At 50.2% G+C, this 23,279-nt stretch overlaps 1 protein-coding gene across 1 annotated transcript in view; it reads right to left on the bottom strand.

Moving 5' to 3' along the window:
• FGF18 (fibroblast growth factor 18) overlaps positions 1-23,279 on the bottom strand; it is a 74,025-nt gene that overhangs the window by 26,421 nt on the left and 24,325 nt on the right. Inside the window, exon 3 of the mRNA XM_082489840.1 lies at positions 19,427-19,607. Within this exon, the coding sequence (XP_082345966.1) occupies positions 19,427-19,607 (181 nt within the window). The remainder of the gene's footprint in view (positions 1-19,426; positions 19,608-23,279) is intronic.

Raw genomic sequence — 23,279 nt, 5'->3', positions numbered from 1 at the left:
GCCTGTCGCAGCATTACAGTGGTCTGACCTGTATGGATGCCCACCCTAAAAAAATCCCCTACCAGCAGCTAACAAAACATGCCCAGGGAACGATGCTGAGCTGCTGGTGGTCCCCAAGCATCTCGGGGACCATGTCGGGGAAAGCCTCCCTCCCTACCCTGTAGAAGATGCGTTGCTTAGGCCAGAATGGCAATATCAAGGAAAATAAAAAGCAGATTCCGAAACCAAGAAGTACTCTTCTGACCGAGCTCCTACAGGATGACAAAGCTTCCAGACACCAACCCTATAAACTAACCCTATTCACCACATCTCGCGAGAAGCTTAAGTGAAAATTCCCTAGTTTGAGGTCTTTTATCAGCCCACGCATACGAACAGTGTTCGACGGTTTAGCTGGTGTAAGGCCAGAATAAACACCGAAGTAGGTCTCCGAGATTTTGCCCAACAAATGAAAACTTAATAAACCTCTGAATCTGTGATTCGGTGAAAAACAACAACAAAACCAAAATATCTGAGGACAACAAGAAAATTATAAGTACCGTATTACCGGCCCAAGCCCGCGCTACCCAGAGTCTGGTCAGCGCTTACCCACATGAAAAATTTTATGTGGAATACTGTCATTCTGACACGGAGCCATTTGCACCCATTTGTAGATGTAAGAAAACAGGATTAGGCAGTGGGGAATCAGACTTGGCCTCTTGCAGATGTTTTATACGTAATTCGCCATAAGAGACACTAAAAACATCTTGGCAGTTGCTTCAACGATGGCGAATAAGCTTATTTAGACAAGATTCAGTAAAACCGGAGGCGATAGGTTGTGCGCTTTGAAAACGCCCCGGGGCGGGGAGCGGCAGCGAACAAATTCTGCACTGAACTTTGCCACCTGCACGCTCGCAGTGACTCAAGAAGCGGGCCTGGAAAGAGAAACGTTAAAAACGTTAGCGCAGAAATTCCTCTATCTCACCAGGGTGTCTTGCTGCCTCCAAGCACAGCTCGAGTGGACGGTATTTCTACAGGAGGCAGGAAAAGGGCTTGACAAGCTGCCAGGCTCCCAGTCTGGAGTCAGCGAAGGATGAGCCTCAAAAAAGTTCAGAAGCTCTGTTATGCTTGAAAAAGCACCTAAAACGAAAAAGAGAGGGCCAAACCCCGATGTCTTTGATCATCCTCATTTGAATAAATTCCTCCCGACATAGTCAAGCCCACCAGACAAGGACCTCAGAACCTGGCCCCGAGCGCCTCGCTGAAACCCATCCAAAGCACTGGAGTCTCTCGGGTCTGCAAACAGCCTGAGCTTTTCCCGTCCCGCAGAGGGTTAGAATTACCGCAAGAACAAACCCCGCTCAAGTTATTTTGACTCTCTTGTTCCCAGTCTCAGCTGAGCCCCCAAAAAAGTACCGATGTACACAAAAAGTCCGAAGCACTCGCCCACCTCTCTTGGCCAACCTGGCGGTTGGCTGCTCATCCTCAGCCGTGAAGGAGGTGTGATGTTACCACCACCATATCCTCTCACCGAGGAGCCTCAAACACATTAATCTTTCCCGTATGCCAACACCGTGATGGTTTCACGTACTCCAAAAGTCAGTCCCGTCCAGGCTCCACTGTGGTATTTGCGAGCGCTCCGAAACGGGGAGAAATCAGGAGAAATGCAGAAAGCATCTGCAGTGTTAATTGAGTTAAGATTATCAGCTGTGCCTGAGATGTTAAATTCTACCAAGCGGGTTTCTTATTCTGTGCCAGTAAAAGTTGAAATTACGACAATTAATTTTACGGCTAGGAATACAAGCGCGCTCGGGTATTTTCTCAGAGGGGCTCATTGTAACTTTCCCTTCTTCCAGCAAGTAAAAAAAATATGCTGAAAATAAAGTTGCAGGATGCTCCGGTATTTTCAATGGGATTCTTGTGGCTCTGGAACCCAGAGGTGGTGCAACCTACCAGAAAAAAAAAAAAAAAAACAAAAAAACGTTCTGGCACTGGAGGAAAATTCCTCTAGGTTTTAAGATTTTAAACAGGGTTTGCTCTTAGAGATGGACGCAAACACAATTTCAAAGATACCTGACTTTTTAACGCTGGTGCTGCTGAAGCTCACTTTGCCAAACAAAAGATAACGTATCATTAAATGAAGTATAGAAAATCGTCACTCTTAGATAAGAATATGAGATTGTGATTATTTTCGGGTAAGGGTTGAAAGAGTCAGACAAGAACTGATCTTCTATAGCACCTGAAGGCACACATCCTCCGAAACCAAGCACAGCCAAAGCGAGTCCCTCGGGTGAAGCACCTTGGAGGAGGGTCCTCTGCATCAGTCCCTCTGAAAAGGTTTCTCCTTACAGACACAGCACAATTCTTTCAACTATTCTCAGAGCAGCAGCAACAGAAATAATGACAAAAAAAAAAAAATCTGATCTCACATTAACAGTGCCTTTAGCACCTTTGGTTTCATACATTTATTTTTGGAAACGCATTCATCACGGGACTTTTCTTAAACTATTACCCCCAGTCCACAGCATAGGTAAGACTATTTACTTGCCTTTTACTGCTTTTTAATTGCATGAGAAGTTTTAAAAGTCTTTTTTTTTTTTTTTTCTTTCCTAGAGTCATTTGGGACAAAAGGCATCTGGCACTGGGTATTTAAATAAGACCTGTCAGAACTGTAAAATTAGTTTTATGTTTTAATAAAGGTACTTTAAAAATCTCAAATATAATTCGGCATTCAAACCATAAGTGTTTGGATTAAGAAAAGGAGATCCCGTGTTAAAACTTAATATAAAAAGTAAATCAAGTACAGAACTAAACCAGTCCTCACCTGTGGCTTTATAAACAAGAGCAGTTCTTTACTGCAATATCTCTAAGAGCTTGTTTTGGGGTATGCTGGGTTTAAAGAATCAGCACAGACAATATAAAATTTGTATTATATTATTGGTTACTTATCCCAGTTTCAGCCTAACTAGAGACCCAGGTCACCTATAAAGCTCAGGCTCAGCCTCATGCTTCCATCCAAAATTTTCTCGGCTCTTTTCTCTCCTGGAAAAGAGCACCTTTCCCCCTCTCTCCCCACCCTGGAGGGGGTGGCCCCGCGGTCCCTCGAGGTGGCGGTTGCCACGCTAAGGTGACACTGCTGCTGTCGGTGTCCAGCCTGTGCCCGTCCCCGCACGGATCGACAGAGCTCGTTTAGCACGGAGGGCTCTGCGGCTCTTTAATCAACCCATAATCCACTTTAAAAATCTTCAGACATACAAAAGACAAAACTCAAAGGACAAACCCTCCTTCCAGCACTGGCTGCCCCATGCCAGTGAGCACGTCCCTCCTCCCCACCGGGACACCTTGCTCCTCTCCTATTTTATCTCCCTCTACATACAACCTTTGGAGCAGACGGGAGAAGGAAATTCCCCACCGCTATTTATACACAGCAGACTTGAAATATTCGCAGGCGATCCTGACGGACGCATGTCCGTGCCAAGCCCGAGGAACAAGGCTGCCCCTCACCTTTGCCACGGCAGGACGAAGCCACCTTAGAAACCTGCCAAGGTGGCCAAGTCACCCTTCGCTCGCTGCCACCACCCGAGCTCAGGCGACCACTGCTGCCGCAGGAGGAGCTGCTGGTGACCACCACACCCCTCACCACCAAGCCACCAGCATGAAGGACACCCCACACAACCCGTGGGGCAAACACCGCCTTATCTGCAAGGGCTTTATGGCCCAGCCACCCTGGGACTGACCCATGGCAGGGTCATTTCTCCATCCAGGACCCCAGAGGAGCAAAGGAACCGGCTAACTAAGGAGCTTCCGCACAAGCTCCTGGTGGGGAAAGCACACGGCTTTCCCCAAACCCAGGTGCCCACCAGGCCTGGCCCTCCACCGAGGTCACCAAGTGAGCAGAGACCCTTTGTGGACGAGGGGAGCGGGAAGGGGAGAGCCGCAGGTGCAGGCAGCCTCCAGCCTCCCTGCTGCAGCCGCCACGCTGCCCTCCTCCTGCCGCCGCCGGCCCCGACCCGGTGCGTCACCGTCACCGCAGGTCCACCTCCGGTGGGAAGAGTTAAAGCTCATCCCCCCCCAACAGGCACGAATGAAAAGGAGACAAAAAAGCAGGATGCTGGTGAATGAGGGCAGTGGGTGGCCGGCGGCCCCCGGCCGGCGCGCTCGGCATACAACAGGCACAGCCGAGTGTGTCTGGCACCGCACAATGATTTCGCCGGAGGTGCGCGAGGCGGGAGCGCCTGGAGCCGTTCTCACGGCCGAGCAACCAGCCATATCGGCCAACAAAACCGCCCGCCGGGAAGCATCCCTCTCCTTGCTCCCATCTCCTCACCGGGGTTCGGTTGGGTATTTATTCTTGGTTTTTCCCTCCCCCTGTGTTGTCCTTCCTGCTGGGGCATTTGCAGCGCCGGGAGGGGAGGAGGGGGGGGGGGAGGAAAAAAAAAAAAAAAAGCAGGTCAAACATCCTCGAATGGTGTATTTAGTGCTTCCCCTCGGGTTCCCGCGGCTTTCCTGCCATTTTCCTACTGGACTTGGGAGCGCAGCAGTATTTATGGGGTAGCGAGCTGACCCCTCGGCTGCGGTGGGCGAGAGCGCCTGACGTTAAGTGCTGCTAATGCGTTTTGCATTTGTGCTCGGGGGCAGGAAATCTCAACTTCCAGTGCCAAGGGGTTAATTATAATTTATATAGCAAGATCTCAGGCTGTGGGGTTTGTTGGTTTTTGTTGGTTTGGTTTTGTTTTGTTTTTTTTTTTTTTTCCCTCCGGCTAATTAAGAGGTACAATTACCTTTGAGAATCAAAGGGATATTTTGGTACCCAGCTCTTAGAAACAGATTACAGGCACTTAAAACGTAAGGACCGCTTTTCTTTTCTGCATGTGCTCAGTTTTTGATGTAGATCATTAACAAGGAACTGTCATATTCCTGATCCACCATCACAATGTGCTGCAGGCCACCTACGGAAGCCACCGCAACAGGGTAACACGCAGCGCCGCTGCTTTCCCAGCGATTACCTGCCTTTCCAACGACATGTTTTACCACCTCAGGGCTCAGGCAAAACTTTCTGCTTATTAATTAACAAAGCTTCACGATAACCTTGAGGTGGGTGACACCTGAACAGACCAGTCTGCGCTCAGACTGCAAGCCCAGCACGATTTACTCCCAAGACAAGTAGCAGGTTGATGAATATTACTGCTGTATCAGCAATAACTATTAGTAAATCGTCCCAGGCAGGCTTTGGGAACACCGGAGCTGAGGGATAATTAGCTGCCACGGGTACCCAGGGCAGACACGAGCACGCAGCAGGGATGCTGGTGGGCAGCACCCGCGGGACCTACCTCCAGCAGCTCCAGTCCATCGCCTCCACCACCTCCTTCCCTCGGCTCCTTCTTTGTGCAGAGCTTTAAAGCAGTTACGGGTCTCTTTCTCACCTCTCTCAGAGGTGTTTGCTGAGCCATTTGCAAAGGGGTAACGTAATTGAATATTCAGACGTAAGGAGAGGAGAGTTTGGGCTCAAAACGGCAAGAAAAGGTTCTGGGGAACCCTTAAAGTTCTGCTCTGGGGTGTTACACACACAACGCAGGCTGCAACCTCAGCTTGATTTGGCACAGGCTGCGCAAATACATCTTCCACCATTCTTTTTTTTTTTTTTAGGGATACAGTGGGCTATTAACTCTCTGGGAAATTAGGCGCTTAAGTTAGAAACTGATGCTGCATCACTGCCGGCACACCACATACGGGGCAGGCTCCCCCGCAGCCGTACCTGCCGCCTCCAGCCGGCCCCAAAACCCAGCTCGAAGCGATGAAGACCGACCCTTCCTCTAAAGAGAGGGTCAGCATTAGGACCCAAGAGGAACGTCTGCCCAGCTGGGTTAGAAACGAAGCTCGTGCTGCCGAAGCCAAGGGGGCAGCTCAGCAACCGGCGTCCAACATCAGCCACCCTCCGCCTACAGCCCGATTACGCCGCGGCGGGTTTATCGGGCTGCCCTTTGATGTGCCGCCGGCGGCAGCAAACTTGCTGTGCTGAACCGGCCGCAAGGCGGGAGGAAGCACGCAAACCGAAAACACGCCACGAGAAGCGTCACTGTCAAATTAGGAGGAGAGAACGCAGCCGACACCTCGGCACGGAGAGATGCCGACTGGCGCTCCTCATCTCCAAGCAGCTCCGAGAGGCTCATTTAGACATCCTACGGGTATCGCCATCCCTCGGAGCCGCTCCTTGGTAGGCGACTGCCAGAGAAAGGGCACGCCGGTTGTCGTAAGCCATTTTACAACACCACCTACAAAACTACGCAAACCTGTACCGAGCGGAGCGTTTCCACTACTACGGCAGTCGCCAAACAGAATATTCCGTGTCACTGCAGGAGGTCAAGTGCAGATCAGGAAGGCGCTCCTTACGTAAAGGTTGGGAATAAGCAGGGTAGAAGAGGGGGACGGCATTTTTTTTAAGGGGTTTATTACTGTGTACAAGATGGCGTCTCTCTCCTCGCGCCAGGTGGGGCAACGGGTGCTGGAGCAGGCAAGAGGCTGGGAAAGGCCCCGGCTCCGCACTGGGAAAGGCCCCGGCTCCGCACTGGGAAAGGCCCCGGCTCCGCACTGGGAAAGGCAAGGCAGGGGTGACGAAACCGTCGCTCGTAGTCCCGGCTTGAGCCGCTAACCTGCGCCACGTTCGGTGAAAAGGACTCGTAAATGCTTCATCAGCAACACGACCGGGCTATGTAGGAAAGAAAAAAGACAGGGCGGGCGGCTCCAGAGGGAAATACATCTATACCGGCGTTACCTTTCCCTACAGCTTGCTATTTATTGAAGCAGCAGCAAAAGCTCCAGTGCGCTTCAGAATACAAACGCTGACACGGAAATTCAGAGCCCTGAACCGCTTCCAACAGGGAAAATATACTGACCGCAGTCTGTTTGGAGGTCAAACAAAATCAATAGCCTTTCTCTCCAGTCTGTCTCTAAACTAAGCTTCTTTCAAAGACGTCCAGAGAAAATGGATCATCTTTTGTTGTTGTGTGTGGTTTTGGGTTGGGCTTTTTTTTTTTTTGTTTGGTTTGTTTTGCCTTTTTTAAGTGGTCAAACATTCATACGGGTATAAGAAACTCCTTCCTCCCTCAATATACTGAAAGGATTGTACAGAGGTCAAAACTGCCCATCAGTTTTACTACACAATAGACGAGTTATCCACTTCTTGGGGAGGAAACCGAGCTGGAAGCCGCTTAACACTCGGCAAGAGAGGAAAAAATAAATCAGCGTATTTGCTTGATCGGGGTACGTTTAAAGCTGGTTGTCAATTAGTTCAACACAGTTTGCTGTTACGGAGCACAACAATTTAGCCCCAGGAGCTGAAGTTTGCTGCGTTTCCTCAGATTCCTCCTGCTGAGAGACAGATATTGGCTGCAGCCGGGTCGGGCACCGAGGAGGAGGAGGAGGAGGAGGAGTGAGGCTGGAAGTCACAGCCGCCGAGCGGGAGCTGGTGAAAGGGAGCCCGAGATCGGATGCAGCAGGACTGGGGACTCCTTCTTTCCACTCAGTAAACCAGATTCGTGGCTGGGAAGGGGTAGAGGTGATAACTGGTTATCGCACTGGTACAGAGTGTGCCTCTCCACCCCACAGCACACACCTTTTAAGATAAAATTACAGTTTGTTGTGCAGATGGTATCATCTTTACAGCTATAAGTGGGTCACCCCAAGCTGAGGGAAAGGGCAGAAGGACCGAAGCGGTAGAATGGAAAGCTTTGCCTACGTCCATATTATATTTTTAAATTATATAAATTCTTTAAAATCTCAATACAAAAGGAGAAAAGGGAGGGACAAACCACAAAAAGACACTTCCCACTGAACGCACCCAAAGGAGAACCACTGCCTTCAAAGCAGCAGATCATTGACGATTTTATCTGCCCGTTCTGTTCTGATAATCAGTGTTGAAAAGACACTCTTCAAATCACAAAATAATTTCAGCTGGAAAGGCTCTCCAGAGGTGGTCCAGCTCAAGCCTCTGCTCAAAGCAGGACCATCGGGGCTAGAGACCGTCGCTCCTCAGCCGGGCCTCAGCTCGCCCGCAGCCGGTTGCCCTCCCCGAGAAAGCAGACATCCTTGTCTCCATTTAAGCACACCTATAGCTGTGCGGTCACCGCGGCCCGGATGCGGCTGGAGAGGCACAGTCCCACCTGCACCCAACTCGGAGCCAAAGCGCAACCGAGAAGAGCCCAGGAGGAGTGAACCATGGCCATGACCACGAGCCTCTACCATCCCTACAGCCACAGCCCACGGAGCCATGACGATTCATGCCTGCCTAACGCGCATCCCACCCCGCTGACGTTTCCCCATCGCCGGTACCTATACTAGCTGTATTAAAGCTACTATACGTCTCTCGCTCCCCTTCCGAGCGCAGCACACGCGCCGCACGCCGGTGGCGACGCGCATCCTGCCTCCCGCGCCGCCCTGCACTCGCACACGCGGCAGGAAGAAGGGTTTGTTCCACCAGCCGCCGCAAAGGGCACCTCCTTTCTGAGCGAACATATTTAGCATCTTCGAATTAGCATCTCAGCTCCTTCTCCTGCCCACACGGGTCTAACGGTTCCAGCGCTAGGAAATCCTGGCGAAGCTCAGGGTTTACAGCAATGGTGACTGTCAAATGTTCACCTAAAACTCGTTACGGCTGCAAGAACAGCCAAGGTGAGTAGCTAGGCACAAAAGCGCAGTTTTCTTTGCAATGCTTTTTATCTCCCCTCCTCCAGCCCTCCCAGGTGGAACAATTTACCCGGTGACTATGCAGCTCTTACATTTGCTTGTTAGCACCCCCAAATTAGTAGGTGTAAAGTCAATATCCTTTTGCCTATTTACTCCTAATGAGTCACCAGCCAGAAACTTAACTTGAGAAAAAAAAAAAAAAAAAAAAAAAAAAAAAAAGGTTACAAATGCAGATGCAGAAGCAAATGAAATAAAGGCAAGAATCACCGCTGAGCCAACGTCGCACAAAGGCGAGGGGCCGGGCACACCACGCAGCACCCCACCATTGTCACCGGCTAAAACCTAACAGCTTTGATTTGCCTCCCACCAGCTAAAATGGTTTGAAATGCAAGGTCTTAACAAAGGTGCAAGACACAGGAGGAATGGGAGGCACTGCTGGGCACTTAATCTCCTTTCAGCCTCACACAGGAGCTCCAGCAACGGCTCTGCTGAAGTCGGTGGAGTTTCATGAGCGTAGGGAAGAGGATAATCAGGCCTCAGCTGCAACCGAGATCCAGCCCTGCGGCCCCTCCATGCAACCATGTTATTTGGGATTTATGCTGAAGTTACCTTTCGGTGAGCTCCTTTGCTCCTGGGACCACATCACTGATCCCAAGGGGACGAGACCAGCTCTCAGCGGCCGCGGAGTTCACCCTCTGCCTCGACACAAGGTGTGATTTGAAACGAGGAACCCAAAGCACCTCTCAGCACACCTCAGCACGCGCCCCTGCAAAAATCTGCCAGAGCAGCAACAGGGCTTTTGTGGTGAGGACACCCCTCATGCCCACACCACATGGGGACACAGACACGCTGTGAGCCTGGTGACCACCCCCGGCCAAGCGTTGAGGCCATTTGCACGTTATTCTTTTAAATTTATCTGGTGTTTACATGCCATCCTATTCTTAGCCCTTCCCTGCTGCTTCTCCACGCTGAACGAGGTCTTCACCACCTCCAGCGGCTGTGGGTGATGTCCCCTGCTGCTAGAGCTCCCCTCTCGCACCCATCCGCCCACCCATTTTCCTCTACTGCTTGTCCTTCCAATAAACCATACCACACCGGCCGCGCCAGCTTGAAGCCCAGATCCCAAGCATACGTCGCCCACCATATGCTCAAACACCAGCGATGGCTTGCATCACCATCAGGCCGCTCAGACGCAACATCCCCTCCTCCTCCATCCCACCGGCCCAGCTCTTGGATGAGGAACAGGAGCTGCCGAGCAGCACCAAGAGAACAAGGACTCCTCTCCACAGCACCGCCTGGGGCCGGACCCTTCCAGGCAGCTCACAGTTGTGACCACTGGGAGATGATATTGGAGAAGACCCAAAACTCCTTACAGCCAGAAGGCGGCAGGGTCATGGCAGATGGAAGGGTTTTTTGTCTCATTGCTTTGGGAAGAAAGGCGCCCTTTTGGGCAGCTGCAAATGCAGGAGGAGGAGAAGGCCTCTTAGGCACTCATTTCGGCTCTCAGAGACAAGGGCAAAATAAATCTGAGCACGACGCAGTGATTGTCCAAGCTCAACCACTCCACGGAGCCTCAGCAAAGGACGGGCACATCCCCAAAGCGACCACAGCAGGAGTCAGGGAAACAAAGCTCAGGAGACATTTAGAAGGTCCCAGCTCCTACGTCACCATGAAAGCATGAATCGTCTGTTACAGGCATTCAGAAAATACTTAAAATTCATCAGGGACCAAAGTGTGAGTTATTTATCGCTGGCACAGCTCGTTAAAAGGGATGCTCACAGAGCGCAGCTCCGCGACCATCTCCCTCCAACCCCAACGGCCCCTCTCTTCCTCACAGTAAGAGAAAAATGGAGGGTTTTTTTCCACCGGGCCTTCTCACTCCCTTTACTTCCAGCTCGCCTTCCCCTTCTTGCGAGCGCCGAGACCGCAGACGCTCTACACGTGTTCTCCTCTGCATCCGACTGGCAGGCAGTCTGGAAAATGCCAGTATTGGAACGGCCTGAATTCAGCGGTTTCTGAATGCTGATCGGACACTATTTCGTTCAAGCCACAGATAGTCATTTTTGGGGGGTATTTTCAGCTCCCTTTTTGGACCCTTCCAGATTTCCAAGCGTCATGCATCAGCAATTTCTCCTCTTTGGAGCATCATTATTTTTCACCTTTCCACCCAGCCTGAGGCTCGGTGCAGTTTTGCAGGGGACCGGGCTCTTCCCTCCTCTTTCAGACGGGTCACGCAATGCTACTGGCGTTGTTTGCTGTGCTCCACCTCGCAGCTGCGGAAAAAATCCTGACTATCTGTTTCTAAAAGAGCTGAGGTGAAACCTGAGCGATTGAAGTGCCTTTTTTTTTTTTTATATATAAAGTCTAATGACTTTCTTGAGGAAACCCCAACCTGAAAACAGGAATGGCCTCACAGCATCTAAAAACCACCAAATAATAACTTCTAACCAGGCTACTGATGTGCTCTCCATGACCACCATCTCTTTAGCGTCTCTCCATTTGCAACGCTTTTATCCTGACGGCACCACTGGGAGGTGAGGGAATGGTGTAACCCTTGTCTGGAGATGAGGGAGGGACACACGAGGAGCTTGAGAGGATTAAATCCATGCCTCTTCGTTATACGTGAGGAGCAAAGGTCCTTCTCTCTCCGCTGTCTAGAGGGTCCAGCCTCAGTGTCCCACTGGGCAAAGTGGGACAAGCTACCGACTTTGGGTCTCTCAAATGGCAACCTAGCGAGATCCTGTGTTCTCTTCAAGCAGAAGTACGCTCTTTACACACCGAGTTTTGAATTTCCCATGCTGTCTTTAATTAGGCACCTTCTTAACAGGGTTATTGACATTTTTCATTTCCTCCAGCCGTTTCTTCTGAAGGACAAACCTCAGTGGCCACTTGACAACACGCATGGTAACGGACACCAAAGCCAAAATTCACATGACAATTTGTTGACGATGTTTTCCTTCCTCCCCCCCCCACCCCCAAAGTAAAAGCAATTAAAAAACAATGCAGATTAGCCTGTTCGCAGGGTATTTTTAATTGCACCCCAAGAACCGACTTGAATTGGGCCCACAACCGGCCCAACGCTTTAGACATGGGAAAGCCTCAGATACCACGCTACAAGGCTTGACAACAGACACTAACATAAACCAACTGCAATAAACTCAGAGGAGCTCTCTCAGCGTTTGTGCACAGAAACACTCATATATTTAAAATTACGCAAACTTCTTCCAGAAGTTCATCAGAGAATCATAGAACGGTTGGGGTCGGAAGGGACCTTAAAGATCATCTCCCAGTATCCACCCGGCAGTCCCCAGGTACAAATTTCAGATAAAAGTAATCTTTGTACTAACACCCACAGCGCGTTTTTCAGTGTCAAGGAGGAGAGAGGAGAGCCCTAACTTCGTTTCTGCGCTATTTCATCACAGCCGGGGGAAGAACACTCAGCAAAGCAGCTGCCTGAGCTTCATGGGAAAAAAAGCGTAATCACAGCAAGGCAGGAACAGATAATATCATATTGACCCGTCTTCGGGGTCTGGCAGTCACATTTTCATAAAGCGTCTCGGAAGATAAATCACTACACTAATAATATTTGTATTGATTATCTAAACTGAAGCAGCAATCGACTCCATTGTCTCACTTCCTCTTAAATTGCTCACAGATGGGATCCTATTTCCTATTCTGCATTTCTAATGGGAACGCTTAAATCACAGCACAGAATTATATACACACACAAACTGTTAACAAAAAGCCTTTTTATGACTTGCATGAAAATAAAGATTTTTCACTTTGTAGCTCGCTTTCCACTCCGCACAGAAATTAAAAATGACAAATTATCAGCAGACCTCTAAATTACTTCTCCTCGTTATTTCTGGGTCCCTAATACGTACTGACAGACAGGCCTGTGTTCTCCGAACCCTGATCAGTGATTATGGAGACTTGAAGTTTGGACTCAGACCTAAAGGTGATTTTTTATTTCCCCCCCCCACCCCGTGAAAGTTGAGGCTCTTTAAACTATCTCAAGGTCCAGAAGTAGGGAAATCAAAAATCACTGCTGTGCCAGAGGAAAAATAAACAGCAGCTTCTGCTGTTACCGCAGGTACAAAACAGGGACCGCTGCGGAAAGAGCTGAACTTCAGGTGCGAACCCGGCTGCCGTGGGAGTTTGGGGCAGCAGCTATCAAAACCAAAAGTAAAGGAAATTGGCAACAAATACATTGTTTGAAATTGGGTTGGCTGAGTCAAAAAAGCAAAAGGCTTGGATTTTCCTTCCCAAACTCCATCCTGCCGAAGCAGAGCTTTCCCTTAGCCCGGCACAGGCACAGAATACAGCAGAATGAAAGGAAAAATATAAAATTAAAAAAAAAAAGAAAACATCTTAAATGTACAGATGGTTCGTCTAAGATGCTTACAGCGCATTTCAAAAGGCTGCCCAACCTGCCAGAGCAGCCTGGAAGAAGAGGGCAGCTCCTCGCCGCTCGCCGCAGCCCGGGACCTCCATCTCCATCTCCAGCCACCCCACCCCGTGGTCAACCCCACAGCGCTTCGCTCCATCCCCACACCCGCTTTCAATCCCCAATGAAAAGAAGAGATATTTTAAGGAAAAATTATTATTAATAATAATAATAATAAAGCAATGAGGGGATGTTGGGCAAGGCGGGGGGAAAAAAAAAACAGAGCCACCAACACAGCAGCTGGATGGCGAAGGCTTCTCGGGCTCGGGCCGGTCCCCAGGACGCATATGACTGTACAGCTGCCATGGTGAGTGATCATCCCCGGCGCTGAGGTCAGCTCTGCCCCCCGGCAAAGTAAGTGAAAATAAATGGTGGGGAAGATAAAAGGTCTTTTTTCTTTTTTTAAAAAAATTATTTGTCTTGTTGTCACGTCAAAACTGTAATGGGAAGAGACCGGAGGCAGCGATACGGCGTTTAAATAGGAAACAGCCATCCCGATGGTTCAGCGGAATAAACTACAACGCAAATCACAGTTCAGGCGGGGTACCGGGCTGAGCTGTGCCGGGACGGACAGCCCCTCTGCACATACCTGGTTCCTGGGGAAGAAAAGCAGGTTTCCGAATGTCCGGCCTGTGGAAATACTAATTTAACTAACCCCCATTGCTACTTGGGCCACATCTCCCATCTTCCTCGCAGGTTAATTCTGCGCCTTCCAGCCACAATGAGTTTAGTTGGGTTTTGTTTTTGTTTTTGTTTTTTTTTTTTTCTTCCTGATCTTCCCAGGAGGGGGATCAAGATGGATTTTAAGTATTCCAGGAAGGGAAAGGGTTAATCAGGTTTCCCAAGGCAGCTTGCTGTTAAGGTGCCAGAAATACAGAGGGGAAAGAATGACTTGCTAAAGATGGGACAATGGCACTGGTATTTTGCATTTGTTTCCAGGCTTTGAGATAGAACAAATGGGAGTCATTAGTGAAATGAGTTTAGGGAGTTCTAAATTAGCTGTCAGGCTGCCAAACCCCAAGAAGTGCTATGTCAGCTCATTAATTCTGGAGAGCAGAGGATTACCCAAACCTAAGGAAGGAATCCTGCAAAATTTCGAGTCAATTAAAGGAGCCCGTTTTGCTATAATAATATTTTCCACACGTATTACACCTCCTCATGGAACGGAGCCCACTTCTACCACAAATGAAATCTCTGGCGGGATGGAGTGTGGCTGATGTCTAGACAGCTGTAACGTGCTCTCCGTGGCCTTGTCCACCGGCATCTCTGGGAAGCTCCAGCTAGAAGAGAAGGCGGGGATGGCAAGCCGTGGAGCACATCGCCCAGGCTGGGGTGGCCCCAGGAAGGAGGCACCCGTCTCCCCGAGCGCCTTGCTTCCCCTGAACCACCCGGAAAAGCACATCTGTACAGGGCGTGATGTTCCGTACCAGGAACGCCCGTGACATGTGGAGGTAACGCCTTGCACCGTGCCTGCACGCCACCTCTTGGACCTGCGTCCCCTCCTTGGCCTGCCTGAGCCCGGATTTGTTGACACCCTCCCCAAACCTCCTCTCTCAGGGGCATCTCTTGAGTCTTGAGCTAAACCCCACTCGACTCGGGGGGGGTCTTTGAGAGGACTTCACCACCTCAGGGTCCGTGTCCCGACGGCTGAAAGAGCAGGCAGCGATGGGACGCTGAGGAGGAGAGATGTCATACCTTAGAGCAGCCTCCCAGTATCTGAAGGGGGCCTACAATAAAGTCGGAGAGGGACTTTTCACAAGGGCATGTAGTGATAGGAGGAGGGGGAATGGCTTCAAACTGGAAGAGGGGAGATTTAGATGAGATATTAGAGAGAAATGTTTCCCTGTGAGGGTGGTGAGCCCCTGGCGCAGGTTGCCCCAAGAAGCTGTGGCTGCCCCATCCCTGGAGGTGTTCAAGGCCAGGTTGGATGGGGCTTGGAGCAACCTGGGCTGGTGGGAGGTGTCCCTGCCCAGGGCAGGGGGGGTGGAACGAGGTGACCTTCAAGGTCCCTTCCAATTTAAACCATTCCACGATTCTATACCTGTGCGCTGCCCCTTGCGTGGGCTGTCCTCAAACCAAGCCTCCCATGCTGTAGACTGGAAGGTTTCTAAATGAGAAAGGTTTATGAAATAGATGGTTTACAACCTCCTGGGGGACCCGAGAGGTTTTGTAAACTGTGACAGACTGGGTGAATGGCCAAAATACCACTGGACAGCAACCCGACTAATAACCTACCCGCACACAGCGCATCCCAGCCTCGAGGACACCCAAGCGCTCGCCGCAAATAAAAGTTACCTCCACAGAAAGGGCAAGCCCAGAGCCCTCTCACCCCCCCCCCGCCTCTTTCCTGATGGCTATCACTTCTCATCGCTCGGCAGGACAGCAGTAGCCAGGGACAAATTAAAACAAAAACAAAACAAAAAAAAAAAATCACATGTCTGTGAAATACAAATGAGGCAAAAAAATGCCTTCACCCAACCAAGAGAGCTCTGTCTCCCCAACTGCGCCGGATACAAAGATCGTGAACAAACAGGATAGAATGTCTTCTGCCTTTTGTGAAATGAAAATAAATGAAAGGATCTAAGGTTTCAGGTCACTGATCCCTCTCTTCCCTATCTGTACCATTTATCGGAGGTAGAATATAAAGGTTCCAGGTCCTTTTCTTTTTTTTTTTTTTTTTTTTTTGTCAGCACTTTAATGGTTGTTTTTTCTCCTTCCCCCTTTCATTTTCTGAATGAAAGGACCACTTAGGAACCTGTAAAGTAATAATAAGCTTATAACAGGAATATTGTTTTTCTGGGGCAGTGCAAACTCCTTCTGAATAGGTTGAAGAGATTAAAGTAAAAATGCAATCTGTAAATAGACCAGTCTTTTAATTAGTTTATAGTCTGTTAAGAGATATTTTGCTCACACAGATCGTCTGTTATCTAAAGATCTCGGAGCACTTTAGGAACATCAATTAAGCCTTTAAAAACAAAACAAAACAAAACAAAACAAAACAAAAAAACAACAGAAAAAAACCTTGGGAGATAGGTAAGTGTATTTAGATTAATTAGTGTTGCTGTGAGCAGCAGGCATTATTATTAGATTTAATTTAGTCCAATAATTGACTTATCTGTTAATGGATTCTAATTCATCTGAGAAGGGATCAAACCCATCTGATTGAAAGGATTACATCGACTCAATTAATTCTATTAACTGACTTAATTTGCCATTTAATAATTTGACACATGGGGCCAGATCTTGGCCCCGAAAGAACACACAAACCAAAAATTACACAGCGGAATTGTTACGCCAGCAAAACCACGCATTGCCGAGCAGGCGCGTTTCCTTGCACGTGGCGTTTGCGCACCCGGGTAAAACATTCAAGGGGGGGGTGGGGGGTGTCCCTCTGGCCGGGTTCTCCCAGCCCCGCGGTATCTTCTCTCCCCGAACCGGGGCTGGCAGGTCATTTTGCTGTAGCTCACGGTGGCTGCCTGGAAAGGAGCAATTGGCCACCTCGGATCTGCCACCTCCCCTCTCTTCTAGGCATTCTCTTCAACCAAGAGGTGAGAAGTTTTACAGAAGTCAATAAAACCTCGCAATAAAGCTAACCCCCCTTCAAAGGCAGGACGACCCTCCCACGCCAGCCATTTGGATGCTGTATATGTGCAAAAAGAAAAAAAAAAAAAAAAAAAAGGGGGGGGGGGGGAAATAGCATCTCTTCCCTTGGACACTGTTGTTTAGTTGTGAATGTATGGGAGGAGAGGGGAAAGAGGTGCTAAAATGTTATTAGCTCGCCCCCCCCCCCACCCCGCTCTTAAAAACTGGCCAGTGCTAATTGCTGGTGATGAGCACTGTGGACCACAGCCACAGCCGCGCTGCTCAACAGACCTTCCCACATTAAGACTGAGTCTGCATTGCCCTCGCCTCGTGGTACCTTCTCCTACCGGGACTGAGCTGTTGGGAGAATTCAGGGAATTCTCACCGCCACCTTTTCCCACGTCTTTTGCCTTTTCCCAGCTCTTGGCACATCCTCCCAAAGCCTTCCCCGGGCTGTCATCCTTCGGACATCAATCCCCACCGCCTCCACCGCCGTCTCCCCTGTGAGTGGGGACGGGGTTAAGGCAGTGGGAGATGCCACCGTCTGCCAGGGCGAGGTAGCCAAGAAAGGAGCCAGGCACCCGCCAGCGCCCAGCCTGGCTCTGACGCAGCGTGCCAGCCCGCAGGCAGTAGGGAAAGGAAGAAGAGAGAAAGGGCAGGAGGAAAAATAGCCATCTGCTGCGCGAGAGGAAAGGTGTCCTCCTTCAAGAGGCAGATCCGACCCGCAGGACAGGAGACGTGGATCAGAAGTTTGCAACTGTTGAGATGCCCAGACCTGGTTTAAGCCTCTCTCTGGTCTTGATCAAAGGTTACTCCATCATAATGCCTCGGGGGGAGGGGTTCCCAGCACATAATGAATCCTGTGTCATTGCCTTTGTATCCAGTTTTGGCTGTAACACAGATGGTTCTCACTTCAGTAACTCTGACATCTCCCCCCCCCTTCGCCCCCCCCTTCATTATCGCAGCTAGGAGCTCTGCGTGGTCACATCCTGGACCTCCGCGTCCCACCTCACTGTCTCCCCGATTATCACGCTCGAAGCGTTGCCGGTGCCAAGCAAGCCGATGAACAGATTTCCATAACCTTTCAGCACGGCTAGGGACGGGAAAGGCTTTGCAGCGTGACGCGGCACGGCGTTTTATTAGGAGGGGCGGGGGGAGGGGGGGGGGTGGTGGTCAGCAAACAGCCTCCGTGGCCGGAGCGCTCCGGGTGGTTGGAGAGGATTTGTTAGCGGAGAGGATTTGGTGGCGAGTGGCGAGGCAGGCAGCGGGGCAGCTCCCCGCACGGGGGAATCTTCGGGCTCTGCCATCGTGCAGCATCGCCACCGGTCACCAGCGCCAGGATTCGTCGTTCAGGCACGATTGCATATGCATGAAGGGGACAAGATGGGCTTTGACACATAAATTAGCACTTGTCAGCTGCTCACGGGCACGCTTCCCCGCTGCACCCCACTGTAAATGCTGCCTTCTTTTATGGAGAGGAAAGCCACATCGCGTTACCTGACAGTCACCGCGGGCAAGAGCCTTCCCCGGGAAGCCGGCACGCAGCCACTAGTTTACATAGCAAACCTTAAGAGGATGAATGCGATAAAATGACACAACAATTAGCAGCCAAGCGGCACTTTCCACTCCTGTTTTATCCAGAAATTTGGGAATGACAAAGGATGAGGTTGATGAGACCTCAGGGCAGGGCTTTCTCCCAGGCGTGGGGGTTCGTTTCCCGTTCCACGCCAGCCAGGTGCTTTCTAGCCGTCCCGGTGGCACAGCTCACCCTGCTCCTCCACCCACAGCGGCAGGAGTGGCACGGCGCTTACCTCATCCCGCCTGAAGCTCCCGTGGGAACAACCGGCCCCAGGTTTTGACCTGCCATCATCACAGCTCACCACCACCTCCCCAGTGCTGCACGTGAAGTCAACCTCAGGTGAAGCCGCACGCCGGCCAACGCATTCGCACACCTCTCCAGCAACGCACAAACGCACAGGGCTATACATCCGTAAGAGAAAAAGGACCACTTCTCCGAACAGCCCCCAAAATCCTCCCAGCAGCCAACTGCAGCAAAAGTACCTCTGCCGCAACCATCTCCAAATGTACCAGAATTACGGAGATTTTTTTTTTTTCCATAATTCAGCCTGCTAGCAGCATTTCTAGCATGTCACTTGTGTGGAAATCACCGTGAGAACAGCTGAACACGCTGCTGGCCTGGGGGAAGCTCAATTATTTGCGTTCCTGCAGGACCCACGCGCCCTGAGATGCGGCTTAAGCTCTGGGCTACTCTCAAAAGCTCCCAAGTCTGCTATATTTCATCTCAAACCAAACATCCCCCCCACTTAGAAAGATGAGAGCGCTTCATCGAAGCACTGGATTCAGCCAAACTCGAGCCCAGGGTTCATGGGGAAAGAACATCCCCAATCACTAACCTGGGCATCGTTTATGAATTACAGCAGACACGCTGTGAGCTCATCCCTTGGGCAGAAAAAGATTCTTCTCTTCAAGCACCATCATACACTAATAAATTGGGGCATGACAGTACTGTGGGAACTGCCTGCAGCTGGGAGGCGGGCTGACAGCCTGCTCCAACACAACAAATCCCATGTTCCTAACCCGGAAAGGGTTGGGTTTTTTCCCCCTTTTATCCTGTTTTTTATCGCTCTTCTTGTTTTTCTCCCAAGAGGTTCTCAGCCCAACATACAGGATTAAAAGCCTTTGACCCGGAGTCCGGGGGATCCCAGTAAATATCCTTACCATATTTATCTCCATCTTCTCCTTTGGCACTGATCCTCCTGCCGAGCACTTGGATGTGTTTCCCACTTGTCCTGCTGTAGAGCTGATAGAGCCGAAGCTGCTTCCTGCTCACGTCATCCCTCGCTCGCGTCTGGTTCTCCACGTGTATCCGAAAATCTACATTCTCCTCGGCAGCAAACATCTAGGAGCGGATGGCGAAGGGGGAGAGAGAGAACAGAACAGACCATGAAACAAAAGAAGCATCTTGGACAGAAAGACGGCGCACCAACCCGCCAGCGGGCACGCGGCGCAGGAGGACTCGGATTTGGCTGCCCTTCGCTTGACAGCTGCGGCCGCGGTATCGGGCACTCAACGGGTAATTCTAGCCAGAGCTGCCTCTCGACAGTAAACCAAACCTGGGTTTTTACAATCAAACCATGGGGTTGGTTTTGTGATTTGGGGGGTTTTTGGGGGGTTTGGTTTGTTTTATTGTTTTTTGGGTTTGTTTTTTTTTTTTGAGTAAAAACTTCTGCTCGGTCCCGCTTTGATTTAATCCCGGTCGTAAATTAGGCGCTCCTTTGCCTCTGCACAGTCTCTACCGGGTTACACGGACACGCGTGGGATCAGCAGGGGTCTGATCACTTCAGCCACTTCATCTGCTTTTTCTGGCCAACGGATTAAATTAACCTTAGTTCACTACAGCCTTAAAATATTACCAGAAACTTTCTCTGACACATCTGCCCTTCTCTGGAGGTCTTGTTTCCTATCTTAACTGTTCCCAAGAGACACCAAAACGGGATTCCTGCTTTTGCTTCCAGAGAGTTGTCCCACCTTGCCCAACGTCAAAGGACCAGACAACCCAGATGTTCTAAAGACGCCCTCCCAAAGGGGATGCTGGGCAGCACGCACCCAAAAGCACTTTACCAAACGCGATGAAAGCCCAGAAATCGCTCCACGATCCGTCCCCGAAAGCGTTTGCACCACAGCATCCACACTGCCCCCTCCAAACTCACAGAGGGACAATATTTCAGTGGTGGACTCCCTTTACGGGACAATAAATCATTCAGAAACCAAAATCAGAAGATGAGCGAGTGGCACACGCACCAAACCACCGCACAATAGGCAATATTAAATTTGACCGAGACAAAGACCATTCGAAGTCTACTTGTTGCTGGTGAGCTCTAATGCTGTGTGCCACTTACGCGTAGAGACAACATCCACCACAAAATAAGAATCTTACGGGAAATTTAATGATGCCTAGGTTTGGAACCGGCAGAGGAACGACATTTACTCCTCCCAACATTACAACCTCTCCTCCCAACACGTTCCTGCTATGGCACGCTCGTCCTCCCGGCCGGCAAGCAACAGCGCTCTGAAATACCGGTGTGGGGATGGAGCTGGCAATGCAAATGAAAAAGGGTCAATAAATCCTCTTTCAGATCCATTCCAGGCTAAAACGCACAAGAGCAAATGGCCGCAACACGCAAAACAGCCCCGCTTCAGCCTCCTGTGTATGTCATCTCATGCCAGCAAATATTTTGAAGTCAAATACTCCCTGAAAGTCGAAAAAAATCTCAAAAGAACTTTTGAGCGTTTCCAGTTATCGAGCAGACACGCTGATCAGCAGCAGGAGGAAAATTTGGGGCAGGCAGGGCTGCTTAGCACCAAACCTTGACTAAGCGACCCAAACAAACCCACGATATTCAACACAGCGGCAACAGCAACAAGGTTCACAGGGATGTTGCGGGATCACCTTTGCTGCCCTTAGTAAATGCTGGAATTACGCTATTTGAATCCCAAGTCCTGGGAGAGAACGTGATTCAACTCTCTTACGTTACCGTCAGAAGTCAGGAGGAGACTGCAGGAGCTGAACGCACAGGCTGAGCGAGAGGAGATTCGGGGCAGCGCTGGGTCTGAACAGACATCCACAGTGACGACAGAGGTGACAGGCAAGAATTACACAATTAATCGTAGCGGTTATTTCCCGCTCTCAGAAACGGGCGCAGCAAGAAGCCGTGACCCAAAGCTGTGGACGGGAGAGGAGAAGCAGCCCTGGCACCCGCCAGGAGGGCACCGCGGGATGCTTGTGACACGAATAAAGTTCTTTTTCTCTCCCCACATCTCTTTTTGCTCTCTTTTCAAATGCTGTTGTTGCAAAGGATGCTAAACTAATAAAACCAGGGATGTTCAAGTAATGGTGACAGCCTGCCTCGTACCCACAAAAGCCAAGCTATTTGCAGTTAAGATTCTGGCTCCATCATTTGAAGATTTAAAACAGATTTTAAATCAAAATGACGTCGTTACATTGCTTTCACCACATGTTAATGAATTTCACATTTTTCTAGGGGGGGAAAAAAAAAAACCAACAAAACAGGTGGGATCTGAAGTGGGGGGAAGGGCAGGTTGCTTTGCTTTCTTGGAAACGGCAATCCATTTTCCAAAACAGGTTTTAATTCTCTCTTTTAATTGTCTCTCGAGCACACGCACCGCAGAGGCCCCCAGCCCGTAGCTGCAGTGCCCGGCCGGACTCTGGAGCACCCATGGAGCCGTCCTGTGCTGCGGTCATCCTCGAACACGCCATGCCATGAACCCGCATGCACGTGTGTCACAGTTCTCCTGCCCAAGATGGGCTAATTAAGCATCTCTTCCCTTGGCAAGAAGGGAGGACATCTCCTCCTGCCCCAGCCGAGGGCTTTTGGCCGACATCACCCACAACCCCAACACCTCCTCCGAGCCCAGCGGGGATCCACAGGGGACACCAATGCCTGAAATAAAGTCAGCCCGAGCCCGCATCACCCCATCGCTTCTCCAGCAACAGGACCGGCTCTAACCCAGGGAAAGAAATCCTGGAGGAGGAACATGCTAGAGGTTCTCCTCGTGGCTGACCTGTCCCCTGGGTTCAAGCAGCCATGGTCCAGAGCAGCAGCGGAACCACCGGGATTTAGCTGCCTGCTTAAAGGTAAGCCCACGCTTAACCACCCGCTTGAAACAGGACGCGCCGCTGGAGCGCGGCCAAGGCGAATTCGCCGTGCCAGCCTGGGCTGCAGCTGGCCTGCAGCAGAGAGCATCGATACTCTCAAATAAAATTTCACGCAGTGTCGATTTCACGAGATAAAAACCTATTTGATCATCGCTGAAATCCATTCTCACGGTATCCCTGCCCCGAAGAGTATACTCCCTCAAGCAGCTAACTTGACTGAGATAAGAAAGTCCATTTATATATACCATAAGAGAGACTCTCTTTCATAAATCTCAAAAAAATTAGTAACATATGCCTCCTTCGGTAACTGATCACCAACACTCACTCAAGAAGGTCACCTAAAACCAAGTCCATCCACCTCCAAATACATTTCCATAACAATCACAACGCACAGAAACGAATGCAGCAGTGTCTTTAAGTCCCAGCCCCACCTGAAAACTTAAGGGCGTTCACTTCTGGTCACCAAAGCGAAAGGAAATCTTTTTTAATTTCTCCTTTTTTTTTTTTTTTTTAAACTATTAATATGTTATTACTGCATATAAAAACATCATGCACAAAACGACCACCTCCCTTTTTGGCCTTTCAACTGATCATCCGCGCGGGAGGTAGCAAAACCTGCAGGTTCTGGCGTCCAGAGTTCAGCACAACAGGTCCCTGAAAGGAAGGGCTGCTTGGACCTTCTAGCTCCTGACCAGCAACGTGCCCTGTGGGATGCTCTCTGGGGTCAGGAAAAGGATTTCCTGCATTATTTTACCTCCTCCAGTGTTTCGGTGGGATTTGGGGTTGTGTTAGGGTCTATTCTGCAAATCTATCCAACTGGTACGGTCCCCTCTTCTGTGCAGGACAACTTCAGCATCTCAGGACAGCGGGTTTCATATAACTCCATCTCATTCT

This window comes from Vanellus vanellus, assembly GCF_965231255.1.
Source record: "Vanellus vanellus genome assembly, chromosome: 13".
NCBI lineage: Eukaryota > Metazoa > Chordata > Aves > Charadriiformes > Charadriidae > Vanellus > Vanellus vanellus.
Note: the sequence above shows the minus strand (reverse complement) of the source record. Positions and strands in the feature narration are given on the sequence as shown.